The 19,001-nt window shown below is 39.0% G+C and overlaps 1 protein-coding gene across 2 annotated transcripts in view; it reads right to left on the reverse strand.

Moving 5' to 3' along the window:
* DCDC2 (doublecortin domain containing 2) overlaps window positions 1-19,001 on the reverse strand; it is a 221,097-nt gene that overhangs the window by 25,102 nt on the left and 176,994 nt on the right. For both annotated transcript variants that reach the window (XM_030929633.1, XM_010365302.2), the window contains one exon: window positions 8,205-8,305. In XM_030929633.1, the coding sequence (XP_030785493.1) occupies window positions 8,205-8,305 (101 nt within the window). The remainder of the gene's footprint in view (window positions 1-8,204; window positions 8,306-19,001) is intronic.

Genomic DNA, 19,001 nt, shown 5'->3' on the forward strand with positions numbered 1-19,001 from the left:
TAGGTACTTAATCAAAGGTAGCTACTGTTTAATCCAGATCACCATTGTGGGCTGTTACAGAGTTGGTCTTACTGTAACGAAACTAATGGACTTTCAACTAATTTCTCCACACTTTTAGTTTTCCATGACATTTATAATATAGCTGCTTAGGATGTAAACGTCAGCAGACCATACAGAATGGCTGTAACCTGACTTCATAAGCACCTTGTATCGAACAAATAAACTAGACAATCCCAATGTTATGACAGAGAGTCCAAGAAGAAAGTAATTCTAATCTTTGGTTACCTGGCTTTAGTTTCTTCAAGCACACACCAATTTGTTGATACTGCCCAGCTTTTGCCAATCTATTTCTCAGTATCTCCTGCATACCTGCATTTTGATAAGCTAGCACTCACAAGTTAAATAAGAAATCAAGCCCTGCAGACATGCATCCCAGGCTGTTCGAGTGTTATCAGAGATCAATTTTCCCTCCCAACTCCCCTTCCTGAGGATCCTCAAACGTCAAAGTAAAGAAATATCTCTCAGAGATTTGCAAGTTGTTAAATAAGTGATTAACAGATTTCTCTTTTGCTAATAAGACTGTGATTTTCTGTTAATATTTGACATTTTGACTTTGGAATACAAATTAGTCATGGTTTCTGCAGCTATCAGGTGTTGTATATACATGATGGTCACTCTTCTTTGTCTTAAAATATAATATTTAATCACGGCTTCAGAGAAGACTTAAAGTTTCATTTTCCCTCAGGAAAAAAATACCTATAACTGGAGTTTATGAAAAATTATTAGTTATAACTAATCCTGGATAATAAATTGGATTTTTGAAATCTGCATGATTTTTACCACGTTAGGCTTTTCATCAGGAAGGCAACACTTGCAGAAAATGCCTGTGGAATCATCAAGCAGCAATATCACTGCTGCACTGTTAAGACAAATACAATTGAGAAGATCACCTATGGAATTTGTTGGATAGTGAAGTCTGCTTTTAGAAAAATAAAATCATACAGTAGTCAGAGGACAAGTGGCAGTTCCTAGTGACTTCTCCCCATTCCCGAATCTGGGATTATCATTTCCCCCTCCTCACCTAAACTCCAATCCTTCACTTAGAATCGTAAGAAAGCTTGATGAATTACATTAAAAAGCATAGCTGACTTTTATTTCTTCCATCATTTAGCAAAAATTAACACTACTTAGTCCCTTCTATAAGCACATGTATGATATACTCTCACACACACAACTCCTAAGTACAGTGTTCTACTGGCTTAAGAAAGAAAATCAATACACACATAGCAAATATTTGACTTACATGTATACAGGCAATTCTTTTATGAAAAACAAATTCCAACCAAAACAATTTCAAGGACCCTAAAGGCAAGAATATAATGGCATTTTTAAAAAATGCTTTTCTGAAGATGGCCAAATAGGAACAGCTCCGGTTTGCAGCTCCCAGTGAGATCAACACAGAAGGCCAGTGATTTCTGCATTCCCAACTGAGGTATCCGGCTGATCTCACTGGGACTAGTTAGACAGTGGGTGCAGCCGACAGAAGGCTAGCCGAAGAAGGGTGGGGCACTGCCTCACCCAAGAATCACAGGGGTTGGGGAACTCCCTCCCCTAGACAAGGGAAGCGGTGAGGGACTGTACCATGAGGAACGGTGCATTCCAGCCCAGATGCTATGCTTTTCCCACAGTCTTTACAACCCACGGACCAGGAGATTCCCTTGGGTGCCTATACCACCAAGGCCCTGGGTTTCAAGCACAAAACTGGGGAGCCATTTGGGCAGACACTGAGCTAGCTGCAGTTTTTTTTTTTCATACCCCAGTGGTGCCTGGAACGCCAGTGAGAATGAACCATTCACTTTCCTGGAAAGGGGGCTGAAGCCAGGGAGCCAAGTGGTCTAGCTCAGTGGATCCCACCCCGATGGAGCCCAGCAAGCTAAGATCTACTGGCTTGAAATTCTCGCTGCCAGCACAGCAGTCTGAAGTTGACCTGGGACACTCAAGCTTGGTGGGGGGAAGGACATCCGCCATTACTAAGGCTTGAGTAGGTGGTTTTCCCCTTACAGTGTAAACAAAGCCACGGGGAAGTTCGAACTGGGTGGAGCCCACTGCAGTTTCTCAAAGCCACTGTAGCCAGACTGCCTCTCTAGATTCCTACTCTCTGGGCAGGGCATCACCGAAAGAGAGGCAGCAGCCCCAGTCAGGGACTTATAGATAAAACTCCCATCTCCCTGGTACAGAGCACCTGGGGGAAGGGGCAGCCGTGGGCACAACTTCAGCAGACTTAAACGTTCCTGCCTGCCGGCTCTGAAGAGAGCAGTGGATCTCCCCAAACAGTGCTCAAGCTCTGTGAAGGGACAGACTGCCTCCTGAAATGGATCCCTGATCCCTGGGCCTCCTGACTGGGAGACAACTCACAGCAGGGGTGGACAGACACCTCATACAGGAGAGCTCTGGCTGGCATCTGGCGGGTGCCTCTCTGGGACAAACCTTCCCAGAGGAAGGAACAGGCAGCAATCTTTGCTGTTCTGCAGCCTCTGTTGGTGACACCCAGGTAAACAGAGTCTGGGGTGGACCTCCAGCAAACTCCAGCAGACCTGCAGCAGGGGGGCCTGACTGATTGAAGGAAAACTAACAAACAGAAAGGAATAACATCAACATCAACAAAAAGGACATCCACACAAAAAAACCCATTGGAAGGTGAGCAACATCAAAGACCAAAGGGAGATAAATCCACAAAGATGAGGATAAACCAGCAAAAAAAAAGGCTGAAAATTCCCAAAACCAGAATGCCTCTTCTCCAAAGGATCACAACTCCTCGCCAGCAAGGAAACAAAACTGGACGGAGAATGAGTTTGATGAAATGACAGAAATAGGGTTCAGAAGGTGGGTAATAACAAACTTCTCTGAGCTAAAGGAGCATGATCTAACCCAACGAAAGGAAGCTAAGAACCTTGAAAAACAGTTAGAGGAATTGCTAACTAGAATAACCAGTTTAGAGAAGAACATAAATGACTTGACGGAGCTGGAAAACATAGCAAAAGAACTTTATGAAACATACACAAGTATCAATAGCTGAATTGATCAAGTGGAAGAAAGGACATCAGCGATTGAAGATCAACTTACTGAAATAAGGCATGAAGACAAGATTAGAGAAAAAATAATGAAGAGGAACAAACAAAATCTCCAGAAAATATGGGACTATGTGAAAAGACCAAACCTACAATTGATTAGGGTCCCTAAAAGTGACAGGGAGAATGAAACCAAGTTAGAAAACACTCTTCAGGATATCATCCAGGAGAACTTCCCGAACCTAGCAAGACAGGCCAACATTCAAATTCAGGAAATACAGAGAACACCACAAAGATACTCCTCGAGAAGCTCAACCCCAAAACACGTAATCATCAGATTCACCAAAGTTAAAATGAAGGAAAAAATGTTAAGGGCAGCCAGAGAGAGAGGTCAGGTGACTCACAATGGAAAGCCCATCAGACTAGCAGTGGATCTCTCTGCAGAAACCCTACAAGTCAGAAGAGAGTGGGGGCAATATTCAACATTCTTAAAGAAAAGAATTTTCAACCCAGATTTTCATATCCAGCCAAACTAAGCTTCATAAATGAAGGAGAAATAAAATCCTTTACAGACAAGTAAATGCTAAGAGATTTTGTCACCACCAGGCCTGCCTTACAAGAGCTCCTGAAGGAAGCACTAAATATGGGAAAGAAAAACCTGTACCAGCCACTGAAAAACATACCAAATTGTAAAGACCATCGACACTAAGAAGAAACTGCATCAACTAATGGGCAAAATAACCAGCTAGCATCATAATGACAGGATCAAATTCACACATAACAATATTAACCTTAAATGTAAACGGGCTAAATGCCCAATTAAAAGACACAGATTGCCAATTGGATAAAGAGTCAAGACCCATCAGTGTGCTGTATTCAGGAGCCTCATCTCATGTGCAAAGACACACATAGGCTCAAAATAAAGGGATGGAAGAATATTTACCAAGCAAATGGAAAGAACAAAAAAAAGGCAGGGGTTGCAATCCTACTCTCTGATACAATAGACTTTAACAAAGAACAAAAAAGACAAAGAAGGTCATTACATAATGGTAAAGGGATCAATGCAACAAGGAGAGCTAACTATCCTAAATATATATGCACCCAATACAGGAGCACCAAGATTCATACAGCAAGTTCTTAAGAGACCTACAAAAAGACTTAAGACTCCCACACAATAATAGTGGGAGACTTTAACACCCCACTGTCAATATTAGACAGATCAACGAAACAGAAAATTAACAAGGATATTCAGCATTTGAACTCAGCTCCAGACCAAGCCAACCTAATAGACATGAACAGAACTCTCCACCCCAAATCAACAGAATATACATTCTTCTCAGCACTACATCACACTTATTCTAAACTTGACCACATAATTGGAAGTAAAACACTCCTCAGCAAATGCAAAAGAACAGAAATCATAATAAACAGTCTCTCACACCACAGTACAATCAAATTAGAACTCAAAATTAAGAAAACTCACTAAAAACCACACAACTACACGGAAACTGAACAACCTGCTCCTGAATGACTACTGGGTAAATAACGAAATTAAGGCAGAAATAAATAAGCTCTTTGAAACCAATGAGAACAAAGATACAATGTACCAGAATCTCTGTCACACAGCTAACGCAGTGTTTAGAGGGAAATTTATAGCACTAAATGCCCACAGGAGAAAGCAGGAAAGATCTAAAGTCAACATCCTAACATCACAATTAAAAGAACTAGAGAAGCAAGAGCAAACAAATTCAAAAGCTAGCAAAAGACAAGAAATAACTAAGATCAGAGCAGAACTGAAGGAGATAGAGACACGAAAAACCCTTCAAAAAATAAATGCATCCAGGAGCTGGTTTTTTGAAAAGATTAACAAAATAAACCACTAGCCAGACTAATAAATAAGAAAAGAGAGAAGAATCCAATAGAATCAACAAAAATTGATAAAGGGGAGACCACCACTGATCTAACAGAAATACAAAACTACCATCAGAGAATACTATAAACATGTCTATGCAAATAAACTAGAAAATCTAGAAGAAATGGATAAATTCCTGGACACATACAACCTCCCAAGACTAAACCAGGAAGAAGTCAAATCCCTGAATAGACCGATAACAAATTCTGAAATTGAGGCAGTAATAGCCTACCAAGCAAAAAAAACCCAGAACCAGACAGATTCACAGCCGAATTCGAACAGAAGTACAAACAAATGGAACTGGTACCATTCCTTCTGAAACTATTCTAAACAATAGAAAAAAAGGGACTCCTCCCTAGTTCATTTCATGAGGCCAGCATCATCCTAATACCAAAACCTGGCAGAGACACAACAGAAAAAGAAAATTTCAGGCCAATATACCTGATCAACATTGATGCCAAAATCCTCAATAAAATACTGGCAAACCGAATCCAGCAGCACATCAAAAAGCTTATCAGCCACGATCAAGTCGGCTTCATCCCTGGGATGCAAGCCTGGTTCAACATATGCAAATCAATAAACGTAATGCATCACATAAACAGAACCAATGACAAAAACCACATGATTATCTCAATAGATGCAGAAAAGGCCTTTGATAAAATTCAACACCCCTTCATGCTAAAAACTCTCAATAAATGAGGTATTGATGGAACATATCTCAAAATAATAAGAGCTATTCATGACAAACCCACAACCAATATCATACTGAATGGCAAAAGCTGGAAGCATTCCTTTTGAAAACCTGGACAAGTCAAGGATGGCCTCTCTCATCACTCCTATTTAACATAGTATTAGAAGTTCTTGCCAGGGCAATCACGCAAGAGAAAGAAAGGGTATTCAAATAGAAATAGAAGAGAGGAAGTCAAATTGTCCCTCTTTGTGGATGACATGATTGTATATTTAGAAAACCCCATGATCTCAGCCCAAAATCTCCTTAAGCTGATAAGTAACCTCAGCAAAGTCTCAGGATACAAAATCAATGTGCAAAAATCACATGCATTCCTATACACCAGTAATAGACAAACAGAGAGCCAAATCATGAGTGAACTCCCATTCACAATTGCTACAATGAGAATAAAATACCTAGGGATACAACTTACAAGGGATGTGAAGGACCTCTTCAAGGGGAAGGACAAACCACTACTCAAGCAAATAAGAGAGGACACAAGCAAATGGAAAAAACATTCCATGCTTGTGGATAGGAAGAATCAATATCGTGAAAATGGCCATACTGCCTAAGGTAATTTATAGAATCAATGCCATCCCCATCAAGCTACCATTGACTTTCTTCACAAAATTGGAAAAAACTACTTTAAAGTTCATATGGGACCAAAAAAGAGCCCATATAGCCAAGATAATTCTAAGCAAAAAGAACAAAGCTGGAGGCATCATGCTACCTGACTTCGAACTATACTACAAGGCTACAGTAACCAAAACAGCACAGTACTGGTACCAAAACAGATATATAGACCAATTGACCAGAACAGAGTCCTCAGAAATAATGCCACACATCTACATCCATCTGAACTTCGACAAACCTGACAAAAACAAGCAATGGGAAAAGGATTCCCTATGTAATAAATGGTGTTGGGAAAACTGGCTAGCCATATGCAGAATACTGGAACTGGACCCCTTTCTTACACCTTATGCAAAAATTAACTCAAGATGGATTAAAGACTTAAACATAAGACCTAAAACCATAAAAACCCTAGAAGAAAACCTAGGCAATACCATTCAGGACATAGGCATGGGGAAAGACTTCATATGAATAAAACACCAAAAGCAATGGCAACAAAAGCCAAAATTGACAAATGGGATCTAATTAAGCTAAAGAGCTTCTGCACAGAAAAAGAAACTATCAGCAGAGTGAACAGGAAACCTACAGATTGGGAGAAGATTTTTGCAATCCATCCATCTGACAGGGCTAATAATCCAGAATCTACAAGGAACTTTTTAAAAATTGCAAGAAAAAAACAATCCCATCAAAAAGTGGGCAAAGGATATGAACAGATACTTCTCAAAAGATGACATTTATGTGGCCAGCAAACATATGAAAAAAAGCTCATCATCACTGGTCATTAGAGAAATGTAAATCAAAACTGCAATGAGATACCATCTCACGCCATTTAGAATGGCAATCATTAAAAAGTCAGGAAACAACAGATGCTGGAGAGGATGTGGAAAAATAGGAACGCTTTTACACTGTTGGTAGGAGTGTAAATTAGCTCAAGCATTGTGGAAGACAGTGTGGCAATCCCTCAAGGATCTAGAACCAGAAATACCATTTGACCCAGCAATCTCATTACTGGATATATACCCAAAGGATAATAAATCAATCTACTATAAAGACACATGCACACACATGTGTACTGCAGCACTATTCACAATAGCAAAGACTTGGAACCAACCCAAATGCCCATCAATGGAAGACTGGATAAAGAAAATGTGGAACATATACACCATGGAATACTATGTAGTCATAAAAAGGATGAGTTCATGTCTTTTGTAGGGACATGAATGAAGCTGGAAACCATCATTTTCAGCAAACTAACACAGGAACAGAAAACCAAACACTGCACATTCTCACTCATAAGTGGGAGTTGAACAATGAAAACACATGGATACAGGGAGGGGAACATCACACAGTGGGACCTGTCGGGGAGTGGGGGGGACAGGGGAGGGACAGCATTAGGAGAAATATCTAACATAGATGACATGTTGATGGGTGCAGCAAACCACCATGGCATATGTATACCTATGTAACAAACCTGCACATTCTGCACATGTATCCCAGAACTTAAAGTATAATTAAAAAAAAAAAAATGCCTTTCTAAGTGGGTAAGGACTTTTTTTCCAGATGAAAATCCCAAACCAATACTCTTTTGTATCAAACTTTATCACTCTTTATCTCATACCTAATCCCATCCCATCTTGCTCCTCAATGCTATTAAGGATATACCATTTTCTGTATTTAAAAAGACTTGGTCTAAATGAGGAGAAAGAATGGGAGGGGTTTTTTTATGTTTTTAAGATTGATCAGCCACATAGTACCTTAGAGGGTCTAATTCATACAGGTAAAGAAACAGTATGTATGAGATAACACAAAACTTGAAAAAAAAACAGTATAATTGGCTTATACATATTTTTTAAGACATGGAGATTACCTGATCGACTGGAACCTCAACCTGAATATCTTCATCTTCTTGGACTTCTGCTGCCCCCCATGTTTCAGACCTCTCTGCTCCAGCTTTGAAAATGCCTTCATCTATTGAGACAAACACACAGTGAAAAATCAAAATCCAATTGTGACATCGTGTGGTTGAATGATGAAATTACAATCAAATACTTATTTTTAATAGATACTTGGGTTCCCTTTTTAGTTGATAGTATTTCTGTGCCCCGCCCCCCACCCACCACTACCATGCCACCCCCAGTTGTTCCACATTTTCATTGAGAAAACATTCAGTGGTCGAAACAAGGCTGACCCAGCAGGGTAAAGCTCTGTCGAAGCTCCTGTTCACCCTTTGGCTACTGATTTACTAACATAGCCCTTTGTATAGGCATTGAGATGAGAAGAAATTCACAACTATCATCGCAGTTCTCCCCTCCTATCCACAAAACAGTGAAAATGCTTGGTGCTTTAAAATACTACTTTTAGAAATTTACCTTTCCCAAGAGAATGCTATGCACTCAATATAATGTATTGGAATAATTCTTTCTATTCAGAGTATTGTAAAAAATGTTTTTACTGCAGCCGAGTCATAGAGTTGACTTTCCAGATCTCACCAAAAAATCAATATCATTTATTTTGCAGATCTCCACAAGATTTTCACAACCTCTGACTTTAAATCCTTAACTATAAAATGTAAACTCAGTCTCTGACTTTAGGTTAAGCTCCTTCAACTTGCTTTCCTCTGGAAAGCAATAATAGCTGTTTTCCATATTTGAAGTAGTTTTAATTTCTCCCCTCAGCCTTCTCTTCTTCAGGCCAAGTAATCAAAGAATCACAGAACCATTTGTCATTCTGTCTATCTACTTGCCTCAAGACAGGTTTAGTGCTTTGGCCATTCTCACAGATGTTTTCTCTGTCCAATTTTGAAGGCTCTCCAGGGATGGAGATTTTACCTCCTTCCCTGGTAATCTATTACAATATTTGATTACCCCTACAGTCTAGAAAATATATTTTTATCTTTTGTCTTAAAATCCCCTCTATTTCTCTAATGGAAACCTGTTTCCCAGAGCATAATTATTTAACCTATTTTATATAATAATCTTTCGTATTGCTAAAGCTATGAAGTCACTCTTAATTAAATGTAAAATATATTTTTATACTTGTTGAGGACCAATTATATGCAAGGCATGATGTGAACCCAGGAGACAGCCTAAAATATGAATGAGATGTCGACTGTTCTCTTGAGTTGCTTCCAGTCCAATGAGGAGACAGAGATAAACATACCTCCAATAAGGTGAATGATGAGGAAGGGTGATAAGCAGAGTATTATGGAAGCTGCAAATATACAGCCCAGTGAGGAAGGAATGAAGGAGAGGAAGGAATAAAGGAAAGGAAGGAAGGAAGGAAGGAAAGAGGAAAGGAGGAAAAGAGTGAAGAAAAATAGGTATGGTTGACATTCATTTCTACCTTCTGAAATTACCTTGAAAAACAACCATCATAGTCAGATGCTAAACTCAGTAGACTACAGTTATGACCTATGCACATGACTTTTTGGATGACATTTTGTGTCCAAATGTTGCACTTGCTTACCAAGAGACTACAAAGAGAGGCCTATAGATGCCAAAGGAATATAGTCTTAATACTCACATTCAATGAAATGTTTAACTGTATCCAAGCAGAGCTATGAATGGTTTGCAGATGTGTTTTAGAATAAGCATTTTACCGGAAAAGAAGAATACAATCGATAATAACAAATAAAATAAAATTGAAAGGGCACTGGAATGGAAAATGACAACCATAAGGATATAAACAGCAAAGAGACAAATCAGCAAAGCTCAACGCTGTGCACAGTGACACAAAGAGAGAACACAAACACTTTTTTAAAATGGTTGCCTCAGGTGTGGGGGGAGGATGTGTTTATCAGTGAACCAAAATGTTTAAGCCATTGCCATTTACAGCACAGAGCAAGAAATGAAGATCAGAAAGGAATTCATAAGAATAAACAGTGATCAAAAAAAGGCAAAACAGCTAGAAAGGCCTTTGTGATAGGCCTACTAGAATTTTCATTTTTACCATAAATGTTATATAAAATTAAAGGCAGAATATTAATTTTTAGAGAAAAAATATTTTAAATAGTATTTTTATTATAAATTGTTTATATGCATTTTAGAAAACTTGGAAGATGAAACAATAAATATGTTTAATCTCATGACCCAGAGACAGCCATCACTAATATTTTGACAATTCTTTCCTTCCCTCCCTCACTCCATCTCTCTCTCTCTCTCTCATCTCTCTCTCTGTCTCTCTCTCTCTCACACACACACACACAAACTCATAAAACTGGTATCTTATTGTACATATAATTTTAAAAATCATTTCTTACTTTAAAACCATATCATGAGCATTTTTCATGCCACTAAATGTTACTTGAAAACATAATAAATAGCTGCATGCTGCGGTACCATGTTTAATTAATGGACAATCATGAATAATGCAAAATAGGAATTTTTAATGAATAGATACTATTCATCTGATTGATGGGTAAATATGCACTAAGATCTACTGCATAATAGTCACTCTGGAAAATATGAAAGGGCTGTTGTTGAGGGTTTAGTATCTCATGGAGAGAGACCATCACAGAGACATGAGCTGTTCACTCTTCCATATTCATACCCTGTAGCTCCTTTCCTATCTTAGGAGTTTGTTTTCCAAGAATAAGCATGGTACACTGCACACAATAAGTCCTCAGTTAAAATTTATTAAACGGAAGACAAAAGACAAGTCCTGATTTAATGTCTTTCTCACACGTTGATTCCCCTCGGGCTCTATGTGCCCCCTACAACCCATGTGTCCTCACCCACCCTGCTCGGTATTAAATTCTCCTCCAAAATTATCTCCTGGGCATACTGGCATCCTGATTTTGATACAGTTAATTCAAATGAATCCTCAGCCTCTTCTTTGAATGCCTCTTCTACTTCATTTTAAAGGAAATCCGACCAACCTTGTATGTCACCACCTGAGTAATTTCAGCACCATGTGATGAGCCACTCTGCACCCTTGAATACCCCGACTCTTCAACTCCCTTGACATCCCCTCAATTTCACCTTGATTTACATCATTTTCATCAAATGGAGTGATTTCATTCACAGCTCATGTGCAGTTGGGACCAAAGAACTTGTAGGTCACAGACCCGCGATGCTTTTTCATGTCTCACCCTATGCCCTCCATGTCTAGTTTGCCACTTCTACCCTGTCCCTGGGTGGCGGCCCATGGGGAGCCTTATGGCTCAAATCTTACTCAACTGTCAGTGTCTTCATGAAAATCTCCTCTGATCTTATCTTGTAACCCCACAACCAAACAGAATCAACAGCACTACCTTTTTTTTTTTTTTTTTGAGACGGAGTCTGGCTTTGTCGACCAGACTGGAGTGGAGTGGCGCGATCTCAGCTCACCACAAGCTCTGCCTCCCAGGTTCACGCCATTCTCCTGCCTCAGCCTCCCGAGTAGCTGGGATTACAGGCATGCACCACCACACCTGGCTAACTTTGTATTTTTAGTAGAGACAAGGGTTTCTCTGTGTTGGTTAGGCTGGTCTCGAACTCCGACCTCAGGTGATACACCCGTCTAACCTCCCAAAGTGCTGGGATTACAGGCATGAGCCACCACACCCAACCTCTCTGCACTACTTTTTTCTCCCACATACTGCATTTATTCATGATCACACTTACTTTAATCAATTTCTTTTGCCAATTCTGCCCCCTTCCCTGCTAGACCACAAGCTCCTTTAGGCATAGACCACAATTGTCCTGTGCCTAGCACAATGTCAGCCTCATAACAGGTTTTGACATGTTCTTTAAACTGAACTAACAATACAAAGCATTATATAAACACCAAATGTTTGGCATTGTCTACAAGTATTATTTGTAATAGAATCTGTATGCGTATACACTTCATTCAGGGCCAAGATCCGTGGGCCAATGTGAATACTCAAAAGTAAATTAGGCCTTAAATCAGAAAATTAAAATCATTTGACACCAAAGAATTGCCAACAAGGCCAAACTGCAATGGAAAAGAATCCAAATATATAATAAGAATATGTTTCCCCTCTGTCAATGCCATCATAAAAAGCAACTGAAGACACATTTCATGGACGAAGTCAGATGAAACATTGAAAATTTAAAACACCTGCTTGCAAGGATAGATTCCATGAGAAATTTGCAAAAGCATTACCTTTGTTATCAAGGGCAACATTATTTGAGCACTTTAAAACCTTACCATATTCCCTTTATTACTACTAATTTAAACTTGCACAGTAAATTTGTGAATTTAGACCATGACAGCGTTATTATGTGCCATGGTTGTCTAGTTATTGCTACGGCAACATCAGCTATTCTAACCACGACTCATGAAGGGTAAGTGGCACCTACAGCTGAGCTGTTTTGTCCCCAGTGAGACACAGAAGCAGTTTTAGTGTCACTTAGGATTTTCATAAAAACAGAAATTTAGTGTTACTTCATACTAATGTCAACAGGTTAAGTGATCCTTTTTGCCACACACTGCCCACCTGTGAACTTTTTGGTGTGCCAGTAACAGTTCTGCACACATTCAAGCGTTCTTCTGAGTCCCCTTTTACTGAGCATTAGTATAATTTTCAACTGCTCATGAAATGTCTTGAGTTTTAGCAATTTTGCTTCCTCTAAAGTTAATTGTACACAGCACGTATAATAACAGAATGCCTGCGTATCATATAAAAGTCAGTTTAGGTAGAAAAACTGGGCTCCTCCTGGGGAAAGTAATAATGGATGGCACATCATCTTGGAATGCAGAGCACCTGGTGCTGTCTGGAGTGGTGGTCTCGTCCTAACCCCCACACTTTCCCCAGCTCTTTCTAATCCATCTTCTATAACAGCACCCCAAAGAGATTATTCTTGTCAAAATTATCAATGGCCGTCATTATGACAATACTTATTATGTCATTTACTTGATCTTTCAGCAGCTTTTAATGTAGCCAATTTCAGGGTGTGTGTGTGTGTGTGTGTGTGTGTGTGTGTGTGTGTGTGTGTGTGTGTGTTTTCATTCACTCTCCAGGTTTTACCAGAAGCTTCTCCTCAGTCTCCCTGGCCAATTCATCCTCCTCTGTTCAACTTCTAAGTATTGGCCCACCTTCCAGAGCTGCATTGTGGATCAGCTTCTCTATCTATCTACACACTTTCTAGATTAATCTCATTTGAATACCATCAATGTGCTAATGACTCTCTAATATGTATCTTCGGCCTCAACCTCTTTATAGATCCCAAAACATATATATCTCTCTAACTGCCTAACCTGATACTTCACCTTGGATGTCTAATAGGCACCTTGACCTTAACATGGTCAAAACAGAACTCTGGTTCCCCACCCTAAACTGCTCATCCCCCAGATTCCCCAACCCAGGAAATGGCACAACTTCTCAATCCCCAAATCTCGGAATTATCTTTATGTCCTCCCTGACCTCAGTTTCTATATCCATTCCATTGTCAAGTCTTCTCAATTCAATCTCCTTTTAAAATGTATCTCAAATAAATTCATTTATTTCTATCTCCACTCCCAACTTGGTCTCATCATCATCATCATCTGTTGGATGGGCTATTACAACAGGTTACAAACTAGTGTCCCTCTTCTTCCACTCTTGCTATCTCATAATCATCCTCCATACAATAGCCAAGTGCTCTTAATAGATTATTTTAAAAGCGTTTAATTAATGCCACAGCTTAGAAACTCTCCAACATTGTTCCATCACATATGGAATCCAAGTTCCTTACCATGGCTTACAGAGATGTGATCTGGCACTTAACTCCTCCTCAAACTGCATTTTGTATCTTTTTCCTTGCACATTAAACTTAAGTTCCACTGACCTTCATTCTGTTCCTCACTAGAAAACTCTTTCCTACCTCATGGCTTTGTTCTTCACAGAGTCTCTGCCTAAAAAGTTCTTTCTCCATTTTCATACTGTCAGTCAGATCTCAGGAAACCCTCCTTGTTACAATTCCAGTAGCCACTCATTCATTCATAGTGCCCTGGTTTAATTCTCTGCCTTGCACTTACTGTGTTTGTCAGTTTTCACCCAAGTGCAAGCTCCAAGACATCATCAGGCAGTTTGTTCATATTTTTCACTGTTCCATCCCCAGCACTTAGCAGTGCTCAGCACATAGAAGACACTCAGAATGTATTTGTTGAAAGAAGGAAGAGTGTGCACTGAAACATATTTGCTGTACTGAAGTAGAATGTAAGGAGCCAACAACTTAGCCACTAGCCCAGTGAATTAATTCTTCATGTTCTTACAGGGTTTTGCCCCAATCTGGCCACACTTGGCAATATAGCATTTGGATGGAGAGTAGAGAGGGGAACAAAAGGAACTGAAGAGAAAGAAGACAGACTGAGGTACAGCCTACACAGGGATCAACAAATTATGTTACTAGTGGTAGGTAGAATAATACCCCCCCAACCCCGCAAAGATGTCCACATCCTGATCCTAAGAAACTGTGAGCGTGTTACATGACATGGCAAAGAGGAATTACGGTTGCAGATAGAATTAAGGTTGCTAAGCAGTTGACCTTGAGATGGGAAAAGAATCCTGGGTTATTCATGTGAACTCAATATAATCACAAGGGTCCTTGGGAGTGAAAAAGAGGAAGAAGGCCCAGAGTGGGACTGATACAGTGCAAACAAGACTTGAGCTGCCATTGCTGGCTTTGAAGATGGAAAGGCCACAAGCCCAGGAATGCAGGCAGCCCGTAGAAACTGGAAAAACCATGGATGTAAATTCTTGTCTAGAGCCTCCAGAAGGAACACAGCCCTGATGACAGCTTGATTTTAACCCAGTAAGGCCCATTTTGGAATTCTAATCTGCAGAACCGTAAGATAATAAATCGGCGTTGTTTTAAGGCACCATGTTTGTGGTGATTTGTCACAACAGCCATAGGAAAATGATACAACATGTGTCCAGAATTATGCGCTAGAGCAGGGGTCCCCAACTCCCAGGGGCATGGATTGGAAGTGCTCTGTGGCCTGTTAGGAACTGGGCTGTACAGCAGGAGGTGAGCGGCAGGTGAGCAAGAACTGCCACCTGAGCTCCACCCTCCCATCAGATGAGCAGCAGCACTAGATTCTCATAGGAGCACGAACCCTATTGTGAACTGCACATGCGAGGGATCTAGGTTACACACTCCTTATGAGAGTCTAACTAATGCCTCATGATCTAAGGTGGAACAGTTTCATTCTGGAACCATCCCCCCACACCCCTGAATAAACTCTCTTCCACGAAACTGGTCCCTGGTGCCAGATATGTTGGGAACCACTGTTCTGGAGAGAGTATCTGCAGTGGTCACCACAGATCCGCTTTCTGAGTCCTGCAGATACCTGCTGGGCAAAAACAAGCCTTTCAGATACCCTCTGCTCCTCCTGCTAAAAAGACAGTGGTCAGAAAATCCTCCTTTGAGCCTCCTGCCTTTTGTTTTCTTTCCCTGTTAATACTTCTCTTACTCATTCTCCTGCAAGGTGCAAAACACTACCACCAATCCCAGACACCCATGCATCTTCCAGAGGAAAGGAATTCTATTTTTTTAAGTCTTACCCTGCCCTAAAAACCTTTGTAGCAAAAGCCATTTGCTAACAAACTAAAAAGCAAGGATAAATTTGATACACAATACTGCTCTCATTCAATTACTAAGTGAAGGATCAAATTCAATGCTTGAATGCACACTACACCTAAATTCAGCTCTCATCTTTTTTCTTTGAATGTGAACAGACATTTTAGTGTATATTACACAGTAAAGCCATAACAAACACTCTAGTAAAAATAAAAATGCTCCTCAATTATTTTTCACTTATCCCTTATGAATTTTATTGCTTTCAAAATGAAAGCAGAGCTGCTGAGGTAGGGAAGTCATGTCATCACTGTATTGTTCATAATAAATAGGAATCTGCTTCCCCTCCTGAAACATGAAATAAATGCTTGTGTGTTTTTTTAGCTTTTCTGCAACTAGGACAGATGAAATGAAAGCATTTCCTTGTTTCAATTTATCAGTACTTCAGTTAAACAATATTACAATTATTTAATATTCTCAAATTTTAAAAGTTACCAAATAATTAATGATACTTTCAAGCAGTTAAAGATAATCATAATTTATGCCTACCATTCTTGCTTTCTCACCAAAATTACTAAAAATTATTCTTAAATGGTATTGTAACCCATATTTGAATATGTTTAGTGTTTGAAACTAATTGAGATTTATGAGGATGAATAAGAAGAAATCATAATGATATATATATAATCATTATATATAAAGATAATATGAAAATCTTAGGTATCTATTAACTAGAAGCTCTTTCACTATGATTTATCACTAAGACTACCTATAATAACAACAATGTTGAATGAATTTTAAAACAAAGTGTTAATTTTTTAAAGTAGCTCATTAAAACCAGCATGGCACTGGCAAAAAAAAAATGTGGGGAAGAAGGAGTTTATGACATTGAATATATAAAATAATATCCTAAGAATAAAAAAAGAAGTCAATCTGTTTATAAGGTAATACTCTTTATGTGTCACCTCAGTCACCAGAGGCAGAATTAAAATTAAAACTGGTAAGAAGGTGATATAAAAATAATTTTCATTAGCTTAGTGTTAATGTGAACTACATTCACATGTGAAATATATTGAATTTTTATACAACTTTTTACAGATATAGATTGTTGTCATCACAGCATCTTGTTGAAGATTAAAGAAAACATTTCCAGAAGGGTGACCCAGTAGGATAGGGTCTTTATGAAGCTTAGCAAGTAATGAGGTAGAGAGGAAGAGCAGGTTCACATGTAATAACACTTCCTTATGAAAGGGTGTTAGCCAACTCTCCTGGGATCCCTGTCACAACTTATATAATATCCCTCTTTGCATCCCTCTTTGCACCACCTTTCTGAACTAAATATAAAAAAATCATCATAAGGAAGATTGAAAAACTAATCAAATGAGAGCTAATGTTCTGAGTGACTCTAACTGAGCACAGTAATACAACCCAAATGTCCAAATGTTTTTTAATCACTAATCTTCTCCACATGTCTTACTATGTTCCATCAGCTCAAATGGAAACGCTTTACAGAAACAAGAATATCGCAAGTCATATTTTTCTTTGGCAATTTTTAATATTACATAAAAATAATTTTACCCACACATTTATATGGGCTAAATTTTCTTAACTGCAGTTTGAAATATCTGGCTTCTTTCTACTCTCCAACTCCCATTTCAGGGTATTAAATCTCATCTGTTATGCAATTGATGTATACATTTGACTATTAACTATTTGCATAGAATTGATTTTCATCACCAGTTATTTAACCTTAACTTTAAATAGGTGTAGCAAAATACTCTAAGTGTAGATAGAAAACAAAAGTAGGATTATTATCATTGATTTCCCAGATCACAGGTAATTTTGTTCTTATTCCTACACTTCTATTTTATTATTTTTAGATACAGATATTTCAGATTTTCATGAAAATCAGAAATATTCAGAAGACAAAGAATAAAGCACAGATTTATAATTGTATAATTTATGCTTATTTCCTAACCTATATAAATTTTGATATGATTTCTAAAGTCTATATCCAATAAGTGGGACTGAAAATAATTAAGTACCTCTGAGTAGGTTTACCTAAACCAACAAGTATATATAGCTTTAATTCTTCATTTCTAATTTTGCATCCTTATAAAAATTACACTCCAAATTAGTTTTAGTTCATCAGAATAATTGAATTGTTCCTTTTTCCACCCCAGTGACTTGGAGTTACTTAGTTGGCCTAAAATTCACAATTTCTGTTCTTAATTCTGGTTGGTCCAACTTCCTCCAAATGACCTTGTATCAGAAGAGTTAGCCATACTTCTATACTCTAGATTTATCATCATAACAAATGAAGTATCTGCCTGTAACGAAAACACATAGTACTGTTTTAAATTCCTTTAAAATTCTGTGTTCACTACTTCCTTATTATGCAACATTTACTGAGCTTCCTCATGCTCAGACATGTGCTGGACACCAGCCACAGAAAGATGAAAAAGGCAGTGACCTCAGGATACGCATTATCTACCGGGGGACGTTACATGGAAAAATCAATGCACACAATGAAAAGCATAGCATGCAAGCTTACATAAGCTGTTAAGATAGTGCATAAAGTACGAAAGAAAAAAGTGGGGAGAGGAGAACAGTCAAAGAAGGCTGAGAGAGACAAAAGCTGCAAGTCAAAAAACAAGACAAATTAGTCATTAAGGAGCAGAGGAAGAGATTCTGGACAGAAAAATCAGCATATGCAAAGGCTTGGAGGCATTGCAGGTTGTATTCCAAGAACTGCAGACAGATCCGTGTGGCTGCAGCAAAGGCTGTAGGTCTAAGAAGTGGCAGGGTATAAGGCTGTCTGATGTGACCAAGAATTTGAACTTGATCGTGAAGATAATGAAGAGCAACTAAGGGACCTTAAACATGGAGTGGGGTGCACAGGGCTGAGGGAGCATCCTGGAAATAAGTTGGGTGGACAGAAGCAGGTGAGGATTCATGACAGGCTATGTGGAGGGGGAGATCATGGAAAGTATTATCACCCACGGCCACCTAGGATTGATATTGCTGAGGTGGAGATATCATAGCAGAGTGAGACCAGACAAGACTGTAGAAAAGAATACCTGAAACGTGGGTCACACTGAAGCTACCAAAGGCAACACATATTAAAACTGGAGATCAGTGAGGCTGGTAGCCAGGAGATTTCA

This window comes from Rhinopithecus roxellana, chromosome 4, assembly GCF_007565055.1.
Source record: "Rhinopithecus roxellana isolate Shanxi Qingling chromosome 4, ASM756505v1, whole genome shotgun sequence".
In the NCBI taxonomy this organism is placed as follows: Eukaryota; Metazoa; Chordata; class Mammalia; order Primates; family Cercopithecidae; genus Rhinopithecus; species Rhinopithecus roxellana.